This window comes from Microtus pennsylvanicus, chromosome 5 (assembly GCF_037038515.1).
Source record: "Microtus pennsylvanicus isolate mMicPen1 chromosome 5, mMicPen1.hap1, whole genome shotgun sequence".
In the NCBI taxonomy this organism is placed as follows: Eukaryota; Metazoa; Chordata; class Mammalia; order Rodentia; family Cricetidae; genus Microtus; species Microtus pennsylvanicus.
In genome coordinates this window covers 94,378,104-94,394,895 of record NC_134583.1, presented here as the reverse complement: position 1 = coordinate 94,394,895, position 16,792 = coordinate 94,378,104, and the positions used below count along the sequence as shown (strand labels likewise).

The window sequence follows — 16,792 nt, the reverse complement described above, 5'->3', positions numbered from 1 at the left end:
CCTATAAGAATAGAAGATATGTGTACAAAGTTTACAAATATCATGAGTAGTCTAATGGGAAGAGACATTAGAGTATTTACAGTTTAGATTGGTTATTATGTGACATTAGGAAACACACTTAGAAGATAAACTTCTGACCCTCAATTTCTCCACCAAAAAGAAAGAGAGGCCATGCATAAGGTTTGTGAATTTATGTAATAAAGGAAATACGTTGAGTTTTGGCACAGTAGTAGTGATGGGTGAATTCATGTATTAATTTTTAATGAGTATGTAATTAAGTTCAGTAATGAACAAGTTGTTTAGCTTTCACTACTGCATAATAAATAAACCATTAAATAGCACTTGGACAGGTGGCTTACTATGTAAAGCGTTGGCAATAGAAGTGTGGGGGGCAGAGTTAGAATCCCCAGGTTCCATATAGATTGAATGGGAATGGTAGCCCAGCTGTAAATCCAGCATACAAGAGGAAGGGTAGGGGAGCCCTGGAGCATGTTGACTAGCTAGATTGGTTTAATCAGAAAATTACTCAGACTCAATATATAAAGAGTAGAATGATCAAAGAAGACACCCAGCTTTTACCACTTATCTCCACATACTGTGGAAACATGTGCCCACACACATAGGACTACCCAAAAACACATACCCGCAAACTCCACAAACAGATGCAAGCACAAAGAAAATAAATAGAAAATAAAAAATGAATCACATACCATATCCCTGCTAAATTTCTTTAAGGAATTCATTAAAGCTGGGCATGGTAGTGCATTCCTGGTTTCTGAGCACAGAGAGAAGAAGGAATGAAAATTATTGAGTTTGAGGCCATCCTGGGCTAGATATTTTATTCCAGAGTGGGCTCAACTGCAGAGCGAAATCTGTCTCAGAGAAACTGCAATAAGTGGCTCGACAGATGGCTTGCTTTTTAAATGAATGGACTGCTCCTAAGGAGAACTAGAACTCATTCACCAACCCTGACATCATGAGGCCACAACTGTTTGGAACTCTAGCTCCGTGGGATACGATGCCCTCTTCTGGTCTCTGCTGGCACGGCATTAACATGCACAAACCCACATAGTAAAATATATATACAAATAAAATGTCTTACAAAAACAACAACAAATATGAACAAAATCAGATTTATATTCTAACATTTCCTACCTTGGAAAAGATAAAAGCTGCATTCTGAAAATAACACAAAATACTTGAAAAGGTTTTATGGAAGCTGATAGTGAAACATCTGGGAAACAATTGTGTTTCTTACTGTCCATTTTTGGGGGAAAGAAGTCATGTGCAATAGGAAGAGATGATCTGAAAGATAAGTTAGAGGGGCTGGGCTTGTATTTTGGATCTTGAGTTAAGTTCTGATTTAAACATATTCATTGAATCTTTGAATTGCATATTAATGAGGTAAACTAAGGATTAGAGTTGGAATCCAAATTTTAAAGTATCTATCATTTCTTTCTAGATCCCTCAAGAAAAGCAGAAGAATCCCAAGAATTCGCAAATGCAAATGGGATCCCGAAAAAGACCAAATGAGACAAATAAGAACCAAGAGCAAAGACTCTATTCTTCTAAGAGAACTCGACAAGATCAGAAGACTCTCCCAACTGAAACAATCAAGATCACCATGGGGGGAAACCCCAAGAAATATCTCTGCAATCTCACCCATAGGGAGACAGGTAGCTTATATGAGGCCCTGAACTCCCATGACCTTGTCAAAAGAGAGATAGAAAAACAGGCAGGCAAAGAAATGCTGGTATGTGGCAAAGAAGGAATAGAAGGGTACATAAACCTCGGTATGCCCCTCCGTTGTTTTCCACAAGGCAGCCATGTGGTCATTACATTTTCCAAAACTGAAAGTGAGGAGAAAGAAAATAATGAAGTGTGTGGCCGCTTTGACCAGTCATCTGCTGAGTGTGTTGTATTTTACATTCATGCAGTCGGGAATAGGGAGCAAAGGATTCTGAGGTGCAGGGACCTTCACAAGGAAGGTACCAAACTCTGTGTCTATGGTTTCAAGGGAGAGACCATCAAGTCCACTCTGAGGAAGGATGGCAGGTTTTGCTCCTTTGTAGAGAGTGACCATTGGAAACTCATTAACAGTGAGACCATCATAGAAAACAGCCAGCCAGTAGATGTGTTAGAGGGTAAGCTCTTTCAGATTGATGTTGAGAGAAAGGAGAGCTCTTGGGCAGCAGAATTGGAGAAAGTGAGAGCATATATCAAGGAAGAGAGTGAGAATAGTAAAGAAGAGTCGCTTTTCAAAGCCCATAAGAAGAAGCTCAGTGAAGTGGCAAAAAGCTCTACTCCAGATCAAATGGTCAAACTTCTTTCACACTTCATGGATTCCACTGGGTTCATACTTTGGGACTATCATGGAAACAGGGGTAGAGCCACTTGCTTTGTTTTCAGAGGGTTGTACATTTTCACTTGTCGACATGTATTAAATGATATTGTGGGAGAAGGAAGAGAGCCAAGTGAGTGTCTAGACCTAATTAGCCAATGTGTAAGGGTGACATTTGATGACGAATACTCTGAAGAGCCAACCTCAAACTTCAACAGTTGCTTTCATATTGAACCTTGGCTTCTCATATCTGATGACACTCTTGACTATGCTGTCCTGAAACTGAAGGCAAATGTTCAAGAAGTGCCTGCCGGACTGTATAATAACGTAATAGCTGTTGTACTTCCCAGTGAGTTGATATATATGATTGGCCATGAAAATGGAAACAAGGTGGTTGATCGTTGTGCAGTGGTCACTCAAGGTAAAGGAAAAGAGAAGGGTCAGCAATTCGTTCATGCAACAGAAGCAGCAGGTCATAGCCATTATTCTAAGTTATTCCCTATGTGTACAAAAAGAAGTTTCCAAGAAATGAATGTCAACCCTAATGACTTTACCTATAATACATTTTATAATGGCTCTTCTGGATCTCCACTATTTGATTGTAAAGGTTCTCTAGTAGCCATGCATAATGTTGGCTTCATCTGTGAGTATGAAAGCGGAGTTTATAATGTTATTGAGGTTGGCATAAAGATGGAATCCATCCTTGCTGATATTAAGCAAAAACATAAACAATGGTATGATAATGTTTGTGTAAAGTATAAGGAGGAAGAAATGCGCAGTGTATAGTTTTGAAGGTCTGAGAGTATTTGTTACGGTTTTTTCTCGTTAAAAGAATCGGGTTTTTAAAGGCAATACTATGTTTTTCTGATCTTCAAAGCATTCATTTTAATGTGAAAACATGGCTGGAAATGTGGCTCACTGGTTGAGCACTTGCCTAGCAAGCATGAGGTTCTGAGATTAGTCCCCAGTGAAAGATGACTATGATAGCACTCAAATCAGTTTCCAAAATTGTTGTTCTCACTGCCTTTTTAAACGTTGAAGCCATCTTTAGTCTCACTGAATGGCTCATACACTGTGCTCCCATATTTCGATATGGCACAAAAGCCATTAGCCCGGTCCGAGCTGACCACGTAGCTCTGCAGACAAACTGTCTCTGCCCTTAACAAAGGCCAGGATGCCTGCTCCTAGCTTCTTTTGTTAAGATGTGGATTACCTGAGAAGAGATGTTTGACTGAAGCTGATGACTTAAGAGTTCAGATATTTGGTGCTTCTTTCCTTTTGTAATTTGGAAGGATGTCTTATAGAGACGCTAATTCAGGGCCTACCTGACTGCTAGATGCCGATGTGATTTGAGTCCAGACACTTGGCTGCCTAAGGAATGGCGTAACGTGTTTTCCCCCTTCCCCGCTCAATTTGGTGTGGGTATATAAGATGTTTGGAGAATAAACGGCGATCTGGCATTTTCCATGATGACGGTGTAAGCTGTGTCGGTTCTTTTCCTCGCGACTCCGTTCCAGCTGGTTTGAGGAATTAGGAAATTTAAGTTGGACCCTCACGGGCCACGACAATACACACTTTTTCAGAAACTTGGGCATTTTTTATTCTAAACTGGAAGATACTCTCTCTCTTCATAACTGGCAGTGATGCATGATTGCTAACAAGTTTTCAGAACCGTTGGCAATCAGAATCTCTATCCTTTCCACCTGTGGCAAGCAAGATGGAATGAAACGTTCGGCAGAAGGAGAATGTTCCAGAGTGTCTGCACTTTGCTCTGGCTCAGCGGTCACTAACCCTCCTCAGGCAGCTATGAGGAAGGTCTGAAACACTAATAGCTGAATCTCAGGGCAACAAGTCCTGACTACTTGTTAAGCCTTGATGCAGGGAGAAGCTAGGTCCTGCCTCAACTTGATATGCCAGGCTTTGCTGATTCCCAAGGGAGGTCTCACCCTATCTGGATGGAGAATGAGGAGGAGAGGAATGGGGGGGAGGTAGGTGGGGTAAGAAGGGAGATGGGGGGAAGGAATGGGAGGAGAGGAGGGAGAGGAAACTGTTGTTGGTATGTTAAATAAATTAAAAATGGTGAAAAATTACACATTTGTCCACGCATGTTGTAGAAGGCACGACGTTCATGTACTTACATCTGGCACATGCAGAGGTTGGCCCATAGGAAGCGAGGAACCCCACAGGTTTCCTCCAGACTCTCAGGGTCTGCTTGTCTCCCCTCCACAAGCTGCAGAACCTGGTGTCTCATTTTATCCCCAGCCAAGAGTTTAGGATTTCCTTTGAGCAAGTGTACAGCGCTCCCTTCAAGAACTGTGACAGGATCCCTCCTCCAGAGTGCTGGCTCCTCCTTTGGGACTTCTCAAGCCCTGCCCTGTGCAATCTGCACCTGGCCTCAAACTCTACTGTGGAGCAATCAGGAGCTTTCTGAGAGGAAACCTAGCCAGTTTAGTCCTGCTTCTTCTGAGGGTTGAAATCCTCCGTGTGATTCAGGGTCCTGCTATGGGTCACCAGAGTAACTTCAGTGGACAAGAGATGGAGCACTCACGACCCAGGGAGATTCCACGTGTGGGGTTTTGGTCTAAGAAATACCAAATTGAACGTTGTTATACCGATTTGACTGGCACAAGTCACACTCCTGTCTGTTTTCCAAAGCTAGTTTTGACAACAAGTTCTGCTCTACATAAGAGACGTGAAATCAAAGGTGTCCCTGCTCCCTCCCTGGTGCATACTACAGCCTGTTTCAGGGTTGTTTCATTTTGCTTTGTTTGTTCCTATTACACCCAGAGCAGAGTATAAAGACCTGCGGCCTGGTGAGCAAACAGAACAGCTTCCATTTGAAAGACTCCCCCTTTTAGATGAATTGTTTCCCTCAGTTCTTGGCAGGATGCGAAGTCTGCATAGGATTCCTTGGCTGTAGAATAGAGCACCACCTGGTACCCTCCAGCACAAGTGGAACAAAAATCCACTCAAAACATGTCTGTGGTCTGTGGGTTTTTCAGACTTGTGAAATATCTAGCTCATATATGCAGAGCCTTCACCTCCATGACAATTCTGTAACTGATGTCCTATCCCAGGCCTTGTTGAGAGGGTGAGGTATTGAACACAGTTGCTCCTCCTCTCTCAGCGGTCTTTGTTTTCTAGTGGTATTCAGCATTGTTAAAACTTTGAATATTTTGTCTAAATTGTTCATTTGTTTGAAAGATACAAAGAAAATATTTCTTCAAACAAAACTCAGATAGTAACGCAGGTTCCTAACAATTATTTTAGATAAACTTTCTCGAGTTCTTTCTGATAGCTTTTTACAAATCTTCTTGCACGTCTTACCTAACTCCTTTTCTACTTTTTCCCTGGTGTTTACCATCCTTCTCCTCCATCTTAAAGGAGGTCCAGATTTTTGCATCAAATTGAGTAGAAAATGTTTGGAATTTCTCAACTACAAGTTCCTTTACAAGGAACGGATGTTTGCATTTGAATTCCATCTCTGTTCCAAGCTGTGGGCTTGGGCACATCAGCTCCTTAGCCAGAAATCCTTTCTCTTAAGGCAAAACCTACCTAGGACCTGCTTGCCATGGCAGCTGTGGAAGTTAGCAATCAGAGATAATTTCTGGTAAGAATTTGACACAGTATTTTCTTGAGGTGTGTCTATAAATACTTTGACACTGATAACCACAGTAGACTCGGTCATTCTGTGTTCTGAGTCACATAGTTCTTCTTGCTCAGACACTGCCTTCTTGCATTTTGGGAATATTAGATGCACTGAAGCATTCTCGAACACTATTATTCTTCCTGTTTTTTGGTAGATGGATATGGGAAATGCAGTTGTTACACAATTTCATCTATATTAAAGAAGCGTTTAATTTTAAAAATTACTATACTCTTTTTTTAATTTTTTTATTATTAAAAATTTGCGCCTCCTTACCACCTCCCATTTTCCTCCCCCACCCTCTCCAATAAAAAAAAAGACTCATTCTCCAAAGAGTTTATGGTTTTGTTGAAATTTTAATACCTATTTTTATGATTCAAAAGAGAGTTCAATAACCTGATTAAGCAATCTGAAAAATCATATTAATAAACACACATATTTAGAGACAAAAAAAGACAAAAAATTACTATACTCTTTGGAACAACTACAAGAAAGAGCTACATAAACTGATGTACGTTTTGAAAATTCGTCGATTCGTGACAAGGGCATTTGGTCCGTACCTTGCCCTTGTTGGAGTTGTTGCCTCCTAGGAAACCACCCGAGTTTTCCTAACTCTCATCTCCCCACGCCTTCGGTGAGCCTCAGTGGAGCCCCTGCCTCCGCGGTAGCAAATGGCAATGAAGAACCCAGAGTCTGTGCTTCTCTGCCCTAGCCCTAATGGTGAGTCAGGGCTCAGCTTCCATTCTCCACCCCGAATTAGGCGGTTCCGAGGGCCCAGCTCAGGTCCTTTCCCGCGCTTTCAAGCCCTGCCCAGTCAGATCTGTTAGAGTCCTGTCCCAGTTTGAGACAATTCTAAACCCAAACCCCCCGCCCCCAAAAGAAACCTGACAAGTAGAACTGACGCCAATGCTTTCAGACTGGCTGGTGATTGGCTCCGGGGAGGCTGTGTTTGCGTCACAAGCTGCTAACTCTGTAAAAGACCAATCCAAGACCCTTGGGTAGGTTATTTAGGCGCACTTTTGTTCTGGCAGAGAGCCATTTCCGTGACTGGCAAAAAATATTCTGCCGCGACAGAAGAGCGAGTGGTAGGTGAGTTTGTAAGGAGATCAGCTCTTGGAGGGCTTACCCTTCACTTCCGGTTCGACCCGAAGCCTGGTAGGACTTTCAGGCAGTGGATTGATGCAAAAAAACCGCAAGCATTTTTAGATGAGAAAGGGTTGGGAGGAGAGTGAGCTCGGTTCCATTTGCGTGGTGTCTGCAGTTGTTGGGAGAGTAAAAGAACAAAAAGAAAGAATTTAACGTTTCTGTTTTTGTCTTTCAATGCTCAAGGAAGAATAATACCTCTAGTTTAAAAAACTGGTGTCTGTAGTAGCCACTGCTCTTTTTCTGAAAATGCCTCCTTAAATGAACTAACCCGTGTCTCATTGTGTGCTGCAGACAGACCTGAATGTGGTTTCCTGTCTGTGCTTCTCTCCAGCATAAAACTGTAGGGAGCAGCGACAGAAACTGACTTCCTCACTCAGACTGTCAGCATGCTCGGTGCTGGAGCCACGTGTGCTGGCTTCCTATGCCCCAGTTAGCCTGACTCTGAGTTAGCTATGTTACCCGTTTCGATCATCATAAATGCACCAAGGCAGGGATGTTCTTTTATTTCAGTAGCTTTCTTAAAGAAAATATCAAAGGTATTTATTTGTAGCCCTAGTCCCAAATACCTGGGTTTGGTATACTCAACCAATCCTGATCTGTTACAAATACTCTTACCTCCACATTACAGCCTGAATTAGACCAGAGTTTCGAATACCAGATCTATTTGCCTTTCCTCAACCATGCTCTTCTCCTTCAGCATGAGCAAACATTTGTTAAGTAACTATTGCCTCAATAGCGGTAAGTTTAGCTTGGTTTTATCAACAGGTTTCTGGAGGCCACATTGGACATTATCAACCTCTAGCTAGAACCTTGTGTTTCTCTGTTTCTTCAGCCTTCTGTACAGGTACTGTCTCCAAAGGTGAGAAAAGCATTATTGGGTTAGATTTTCAGTGTGTTTCACTGCTTTTCAAAAATTCTTCATTTTATTTTATAGGTAATGGTACCTTTTAATAAATTCTTATATTATCAGATTTTGAAACATTTGGATGTTCATTTTTTAAAAAGTTATCCGAGGCCATCCCAGACAGCACAGGAACCCTTGTCTTACAAAATTTGAGGCCAGAGAAACCCTGTCTCGAAAAACAAAACAAAACAAAACAAAACATCAAAAACAAAACCAAAAAATTGGAAAGGTGATATGTGTACCATAACTGTGTTAATATTTAATGTGAATAAACTGGCATTGTTATTCTGAGGAAATATTCCTGAACTTTTAGAGATGGAAAGTGATCCAGGGTTAAAATGTCACAGTGCTTCTAAGTGTAATCTAATACAATTAAAAGGCAGTGTGGGGCTTGGAGGTCGTTCCATTGGTAGACTTCTTGTCCAGCTTGCATGAAGCCTTGGGTTGGAGTCTAAGCATCACACACACCTGACATGGCAGCACATAACTGAGGAGACAAAATGAGAAGTTCAGTTTTCAAGGCCAGCCTTAGCTACAGGAGACATTTTCCGAAGAAGAAGAAAAAAAGAACAATTATTAATGATGGGTGTGATAGCTGAAAATTCACTGTGACTGTTTTTTCTTCTGTCTCTTTGTTTTCTCTGTCTCTTGCTCTCTCTGCTCTTTTTGTTTATGTTAGAAAACATTCACAGTAAAGCTCTCCAAAGTGTATTCTTTCGAGGTTCTGTCCTGAGAGAAAGTTTAACTCCTTTGGAATTTCATGGTTTTTGTGGGTGAAATAAGGCCGACAATACCAATTTCTCGTGCTTGAAAGAGTTATTTTTTTAAAACATTCCTTTGCTTTTTAGAGGCAGCACATGGAAAGGTAGATGTAAACACATACTTCCTCACTCTCACACACAAACATACATGCACACACACACATGCACCTGTAAACATACTCCAAAAAACAAAATCACAAACAAACAACAGCCCCACCATTAAAGCAAACAAGAAAACTCTAAAGTAGAAATTATGTGTCCTGAGTATCATCTTGGATCACTTTCAAGATTTCTTTTCCATCTGTCCTTCTAAATTTCTTTTGTTCTCAGGGTACTACCTACCCATTTTCTTCCCACCTGTCCCCCTGTATTTTAACCATCCTCCCATATCCACTCTAAGTGAAGACCAGATTTTAGCATCAGTGTGAATTAAAACACTCTTTTGAGTTCCCCGATTGCAATCCTCTGTTGGAATTAATATCTACTCTTGGTTTGTCTCTTTGCTTCAAGCAGTGAGCACATTACCGTCCTTGCCAAAGACATACCCACTCCCCCAAATTCTAGCTAGAACCTGCTGTCCATGGCAGCGGTGGGGGTTAGCAGTTAGACGTAGGTGATGCTGTGTCTGCTCTGGTTCCTGACACTCGGTACCTTGATTTGATTTCTGGGGTGACTCTGCTGGATGGATAAACTCTTGGCTATGAAGTGATCACCCTGTGAGAAGCAAGACTGAACAGAGGGGGAAGGTGTGATGTGGGACATCAGAAAATGTTCCCCTCTATACATCACCTATGACGATACTGATGAGGCTTGAAACCATTTTGAAATTAGCAATTCATCTGAGTTATCTGTTTCAGGTCATGTCCATCGGGTGTTAGAGGCATACCTCACATAAAATCCTATTCATGCAAAGAAAAAGCATGGAAATCCTGCGCTACTTTTCTCAGGTATGTCTGCACATTCCTAGCAGGCTTAGCAATCCTTGATCCTCAATCACAAGGTTCTAACTGCCATGAAACTATCTGACTGTGAATTATTACACACTCTGTTTCCTGTCCATTTGCTTCTTTCTAGCTTGGCGAATGGCACTGGGGAAGGCAATTATAAAACAAAAGAAATCCGTATCAAAATACCCTTAACTGAAAAATAATACTACCTGGAGGAATAAGGGAGGAAAAAAGATAAAATACAATGTGTAAGATTAAACTGGGGAAACGCAAATGGGTGTTGTTCCCTGGCGTGGAAGCATCTTTCTGAGTGTGACTTAAACCTAAGAATGTTTACCTGTATAGTATTTTGTAGTTTCTGAAATGACTGTGTCGTTCATGCTTACTATAACCCTGATAGGCTTGTGAGAAGGATTTGCTTCCAGAATCTCTGCTTCATGTGTAGGCTCCCTGAGGTGCTCTCCAGACTGAGTATCGTGGCTGTACAGGGCTCTCTGAACTGGTCAAGAAGGGTGAGAAGGGCCAGACATTTGAGATGCTCCTTCAAAGGCATCAGCTCACTTTCATTATTCCATGTTCTAGGAAACTAGAAGATCCAAAACACCTAGATATCCACGAAAAGGTTAAATCTGTTTTTGCCGCCCCCCACCCCTAGCTTTGTGGTTATAAACTAGCTAATAACCACATACACAATCTGATGTTTTCTTTCTTAAGTATCAGGCCAGGCATGATGGCACATGCCTGTAATCTCAGAACTCTGAATAGAGAAGGAAGGGGACCATACGTTGAGGGCAGTCTGGGCTACAGTGTCTCAACACTCAAAACAGAACTCTTGGATAAAACATCTATGGTCTCTGCCCTGGCTGAAGGAATGAGAGCACCTGAAGTACAGACCTAAGCACTTGTTTTAGATGCCTGGAATGTGTGACGAGAACTGGCTCCTCACTGCTGCACTCTCCCAGACACTCATGGTGCTTTTAGGAGTCTCTGGTGAATAGTCAAAAGTGTATCTCAGTTCTTTCTATTGTGAATTTGAGACCAACCTGGGCTCCAGATCTAGGTCCACCGTAGCCATGGTTATTCAGTAAGACTCTCCTCTCAGTTCTGTGCATGCACGTACAAAGAAATTACAAAAGAGTTCTAAACAATTTTCATGTCTAAAAATTTTAATCTATTGTTTAAAATAATAAACAAATTATAAATAAAATGCTTTCTATTGGAACTGGTAGATTTTGAGACATCTAGATGAGTTCTGCTCTTTCTGCCTGCTTATTGAGTGAATATGGCACATACTGTACAAAAATATCACAGGAATAACAATGTAGTCACAGTTTTCTAAAGTGTCTGTCATTTCTCTTTAGGTCCCCAAGGAGCAGAATGATTCCATAATTTCTCAAAGGAAAATGGAATGTAGAAAAAGACCAAAGGAGGTGATCAAAAACCAGGACCAAAGATCACACTGCGATCAAAAAGCTCCACGAGTTCAGAACTCTTTCCAAAATGCAACAATTACTATCACCTTTGGTGTAAACCATGCAGTCTGTGAGGTAGCAGATAAGGGGACAGGTAGCTTATATGAGGCCCTGAACACCCTTGAGCTTGTCAAAAGAGAGATAGAAAAACGGCCAGGCAAAGAAATGCTGGTGTGTGGCAAAGAAGGAATAGAAGGGTACATAAACCTCGGTATGCCCCTCCGTTGTTTTCCACAAGGCAGCCATGTGGTCATTACATTTTCCAAACCTGAAGGTGAGGAGAAAGAAGACAATGAAGTGTGTGGCCGCTTTGACCATTCATCTGCTGAGTGTGTTGTATTTTACATTCATGCGGTCGGGAATGGGGAGCAAAGAATTTTGAGGTGCAGGGAACTTCACGAGGAGGGCACCAAACTCTGTGTCTATGGCTTCAAGGGAGAGACCATCAAGACCACTCTGCAGAAGGATGGCAGGTTTCTCTCTTTTGTAGAGAGTGACCATTGGAAACTTATTACCAATGACACCATCGTAGCAAACAGCCAGCCAGTTGATGTGTTAGAGGGTAAGCTCTTTCAGATTGATGTTGAGAGAAAGAAGAGCCCTTGGAAGGCAGTGGCAACTCAGAAATCTGACTTAGAGGAAAGAAAATTCACTATATTAAAAGAATACATTGTGAATTTGTACCCCACATTAAAAAGACAACGGGAAGAACTAAGAACATACATCAAGGAAGAGAGTGAGAAAAGAGAGAACACTTCCTTACTCAAAGCACATAGAGAAAACTTCAGGAAGCTGACCCAAAGCTCCATCCCAGGTAAAGTCCTCAAACTTCTTTCCCAGCTCAGTGACTCAGTTGGGTTCATAGTATGGAACAACAATGGAAACAGGGGTAGTGCTACTTGCTTCCTTTTTAAAGGGCTGTACATTTTCACTTGCCGGCATGTAATAGATGACGTAGTAGGGGAAGGCATAGAGGCAAGTAAGTGGGCAGATATAATTGGGCAGTGTATAAGAGTGACGTTTGATTTTCAAGTGTTCCCTGTCAAAGAAGACAGCTATCATTTTGTTGAACCTTGGTTTGAGGTGTCTGATGTCACTCTTGACTATGCTGTCCTGAAACTGAAGGAAAGAGGACAGCACATCCCTACAGGACTCGGTAATGGAACACCTTCTGAATCACTTAGTGGATTTCTGTTTATGATTGGTCATCCAGATGGAAAATACAAGGTTGTTGATGGTTGTACTGTGATTAATGAAAACAAGCAAAGAAGGGAATGTGAGGATATTCATGGAAGAGAAGCAGATGGTAGCAGGGATCCTATGCAGTATATCTATATGTACACCCAAAGAAGTTTCCAGGAAAAAGTCCATGAACCTGGTGTGGTTGCCTGGGATAACACTTTTTATTGTGGGTCTTCGGGATCTCCTGTATTTGATTCTAAAGGGTCACTGATAGCCATGCACACTGCTGGCTTCATTTGTGAGTATGAAAGTGGGGTTTCCAGTATCGTCGAGTTGGGATCTTCAATGAAACACATCCTTGATGATATTAAGCAAAAACATGAAAAATGGTACAGTGAAATCTGTGTATTCAACGGGATGTAGAAATGCTGAGTCTGAGAATTCCATTTCCTATTTGGTGTAGGAAGTCCTACGGCCAGTGGTTACCTGCCCACTGGGGCGTTGCCTACTGTCCTATAGAAGCCAATGTAGAGGATGCCTCTGCTCCCTTTTTCTGGCTGTGGGGTTTGGTTGCTGTTCTCCTTTGAAGCAGAGAATTCTAATTTGTGAATCTACCCCTAAATAGATAAGCATCTATTTCTGAATTCTGAGCCAGTGTGGGATTTTTTTTAAGCATCCTTCTTTACCTATTGTTAAAGCAGTTGCCTCTGCATTGTTTTTGTGTAGGCAATGATAATATATTTTTGGACTTTTAGATGGCAATTTTTCTTTCATGAACAATTGATGTTTTAGTCTATGTCCTATATATACCATGCATTTTTGATTGTAAATAATTTTTCCGATGTATTCTAATCACAGTTTCTCCTCCCTCATCCCCTCCCAGATAATCGCCATCTTCCCACTCACCCATATCCACACTATATTTTTCTTTCTCCGATAAGAAAACAAGCATTGGTGAGCTCTCATTAGATCAGCCCCATTGTCTCAGTGGGTGGGAGCACCCCTCGCTGTCCTGACTTCCTTGCTCATGTTCTCCCTCCTCATTTGGACCTTTAGAGCTCAGTCCAGTGCTCCCTGGTGGAGCTTATCTAATGGGTGCTCAGCAAAGCAATCTGGACTGGGACTGATGGAACCTGTGATCAATCCGGACTCCCTGAATGTGTCAGACAAGGAGGGCTGACTGAGAAGCCAAGGACAATGGCACTGGGTTTTGATCCTACTTCATGTACTGGCTTTGGGAGGTTAGTCTGTTTGGATGCTCACCTTCCTAGACCTGGATGGAGATAGGAGGACCTTGGACTTCCCACAGGGCAGGGAACCATGACTACTCTTTGAACTGGGAGGGAGGGGGAGGGAAATGTTGGGAGCGGGAGGGAAATGGGGAAGGAGAGGAGGTGGAAATTTTTAAGTAAAAATAACAATTAAAAAAAAAAGAATTCCAGCCGGGCGGTGGTGGCACATGCCTTTAATTCTAGCACTTGGGAGGCAGAGGTTGGCGGATCTCTGTGAGATCGAGACCAGCCTGGTCTACTGAGCTAGTTCCAGGACAAGCTCCAAAGCCACAGAGAAACCCTGTCTCGAAAAAGAAAAAAAGCAAAAAAAAAAAAAAAAAAGAATTCCACTAAAAAGGTTAAAATTAATCATTGTATTTTAAATTATGTAATGATTAATGTCTTCTGTAAACTGTTTACCATGTAAATTTTAATATGGGGAGATGACATACTGACCATAAAGAACTCCTGTACTAGTTTCATAATCCTGGCAACATAAAGTTATTTCAAAAGAAGCAGTTAGAAAAGACAGGCCAATTTAGGATATTAATTCCTTTGTACAAGCAAAACTAGGCAAGAATGATGGAGGAGGGTCATCTCTTTATCTCTTGCTTTCATTGGTTAATTAATAAAGAAACTGCTTGGCCTGATAGGTCAGAACATAGGTGTGTGGAGTAGACAGAACAGAATGCTGGGAAGAAAGGAAGTGAGTCAGATGCCATGGAACCAGCTGCCAGGTCAGACATGCTGAATCTTTCCTGGTAAGCCAACACCTTGTGGTGCTAAACAGATTACTAAATATGGGTTAAAGCAAGATGTGAGAATTAGCCAATAAGGGGCTACAGATAATGGGCCAGGCAGTGTTTAAAAGAAAAAAAAAGAAGAAAACAAGCAGGCATCTACAAAGATAAATGAAACAACAACAACAACAACAAAAAAAAAAACAGGATCAGAACCAAGAAACAGAAAAGAGAGCAAAGGAAAAGAAACAGAGACACAGAAACACATACATTCACATGCAAAGAAATAATGTAAAAAATATACAACTGCTAACACCAACCTATAAGCAAATAACATACCATATTTGTCAGTCTGGGTCAGATTTACCTATCTGAGGATGATTTTGTTTTAGCTCTGTTCACTTCCCTGCAAATTTTTTCAATTGAGGGCCCTTTTCTTTGTTTTTTTGTTAACATCAAGCATGATAGCAGTTTGATTCTTGTTTTAATGTTATGATAGATAGCTTAAATTTTTTTATTCTGAAAGACCACAACTCCAGAAAATTGAACAAAATGTGGATATGACACTCTGATTTCTGATCGCCCAGAACAATGTCATCTGTACCCCATTTGAGGGTCTTTTTAACTACTTAGTAATATTCCATTTTCTTCTTCCACTTAACTGCTGATGGACATCTAGGCTGTTTCCAGCTGAACATTGTTAATCAGTGTCTCTGTAGTAGGAATCAGAATCCTCTAGGTATATTCCCAGGAGTGGTATAGCCAGATCCTGAGGTAGACCTATTCCCAGCTTCCTGAAGATCCTCACACTGTTTTTCCTTAGTGCCTGTACAAGTTTGCACTCCCAACAGCAGTGTATGAATGCTTCCCTTATATCAAGCCTTCAGTATGAGCTATCTCTTATTTTATCGATCTTAGCCATTCTGACTGGTGTAAGATGATATCTCAAAGAATTTTGATTTGCATTTCCTTGAAGACTGTTGGCCAATTGTATGTCTACTTTTGAGAATGCTCCATTTAGATTTGTACTCCATTTAAATGAGTTATCTGCTTTCTTGATGAACACAAAAATGCCCCTTTAGTTTTTAATATGTGTGTGTGCATGTATGTGTGTGTATTTACCACTCTATTGGATATAGTTGGTAAAATCGTTTCCCATTCTGTAGTCTGCCACTTTGTGATGTGGAATTCCCCACTGTATGCTGTGAATATGATCGGGTAATAAAGAATTTGTCTTGGGCCTGGCAGGGCAGAATAGAGGTAGTCAGGGTAAACTAAACTGAATGCTGGGAGAAAGAAGGTGGAGTCAAGGAGACACCATGAACCTGCCGCTGGGAACAGACATGCATAGGAAACTTGCCTGTAAGCCACAGCCACATGGCGGTACACAGATTAATAGAAATAGGTTAAATTTAGATGTATGAGTTAGCTAATAGAAAGCTAGAGCTAACGGGACAATCAGTGATTTAATTAATACAGCTTCTGTGTGGTTATTTTGGGGCTTAGCAGCTGGGAACTAATAAACGTTCTCTTACAACAACTTTGTCTAAATGATTGTGTTTTTTGCCATATAGAAGCTTTTAATTTTAATAAGGTTCCATTTATTAATTATTTTTCTTAGTGCCTGTGTTATCAATGTCCTGTTCAGGAAATCTTTCCTCTGTCAATGAGCACAAGGGAATGCTGCTGATACATGGACACAAAACAGTAGTTAATACACATGTGTGTTAATTTGTATGTGAATGAGAAATAACATATTAATGAGAGAATGTGTTCAGGCTGATTTTGCTTGTTTGTTTGGCTTTTCTTCTCAATTTTATTTGTTTTTATGCATATGGTATTTTGTCTGAACATATGTCTATATACCACATGTGACTTGGTGTTCATAAAAGCCAAAACAGGGTATCATATCTTCTAGCACTGGAGTTACAGACAGTTGTGAGCTGTCATGTAGGTTCTGGGAATTGAACCCAGGTCCTTTGTAAGAGCAGGCGGTGCTCTTAACGACTGGCTCACATTTACAGCTCAAATATCTTCTGCTTTTAATCTTATACATGCCATTTCTTACTAAACATGCTTGAATCAGGGCTCTAAGCATGCTTGAGTCAGGCCCTCTTCCCAACAAGGGAATATATATATTCTTCATATATTTAGAGCACAATTAATTAAACATTACTAAATTAACTTATCAGAGCACACATACAGTCTTTCGTTTGAGGTACTGATTTCATAAATGATTTTTAAGTATGCATACCTTCAGGTTCACTGTGAACTGTAAATTTCTACTGGATTTAGCAAGTGTATAAAGTCATATATTGGTCCTTAGGCTGCCATACAGAAGTGTGGCTGCCCTAAAAGCCTGTGATTTGTGTCTTTGTCTCA

The 16,792-nt window shown here is 41.0% G+C and overlaps 2 protein-coding genes across 6 annotated transcripts in view; both read left to right on the top strand.

The window, feature by feature from the left end:
• The window catches only part of LOC142850275 (serine protease FAM111A-like), a 33,488-nt gene that overhangs the window by 3,956 nt on the left and 12,740 nt on the right, over positions 1–16,792 (top strand). Inside the window, exon 4 of one of the 3 annotated variants that reach the window (XM_075973604.1) lies at positions 1,463–3,810. The exons of 1 other annotated variant lie outside the window; for it this stretch is intronic. In XM_075973604.1, the coding sequence (XP_075829719.1) occupies positions 1,463–3,127 (1,665 nt within the window). In that variant the 3' untranslated portion in view covers positions 3,128–3,810. Of the gene's footprint in view, positions 1–1,462; positions 3,811–11,956; positions 12,032–16,792 lie in introns of those variants that run through there. One more of the 3 variants, XM_075973603.1, reaches the window with a different exon arrangement.
• On the top strand, positions 7,013–13,737 carry LOC142850277 (serine protease FAM111A-like). Of its 3 annotated transcripts, none has more exons than XM_075973612.1 (3): positions 7,013–7,076; positions 9,656–9,745; positions 11,107–13,737. In XM_075973612.1, the coding sequence occupies exons 2-3, from the start codon at positions 9,704–9,706 to the stop codon at positions 12,820–12,822; spliced, it is 1,758 nt and encodes a 585-aa protein (XP_075829727.1). In that variant the 5' UTR covers positions 7,013–7,076; positions 9,656–9,703; the 3' UTR covers positions 12,823–13,737. The 3 variants fall into 3 exon arrangements, with proteins under 3 accessions (XP_075829727.1, XP_075829728.1, XP_075829726.1); XM_075973613.1 differs by lacking the exon at positions 7,013–7,076 and adding an exon at positions 7,902–7,977; XM_075973611.1 differs by lacking the exon at positions 7,013–7,076 and adding an exon at positions 7,902–7,992.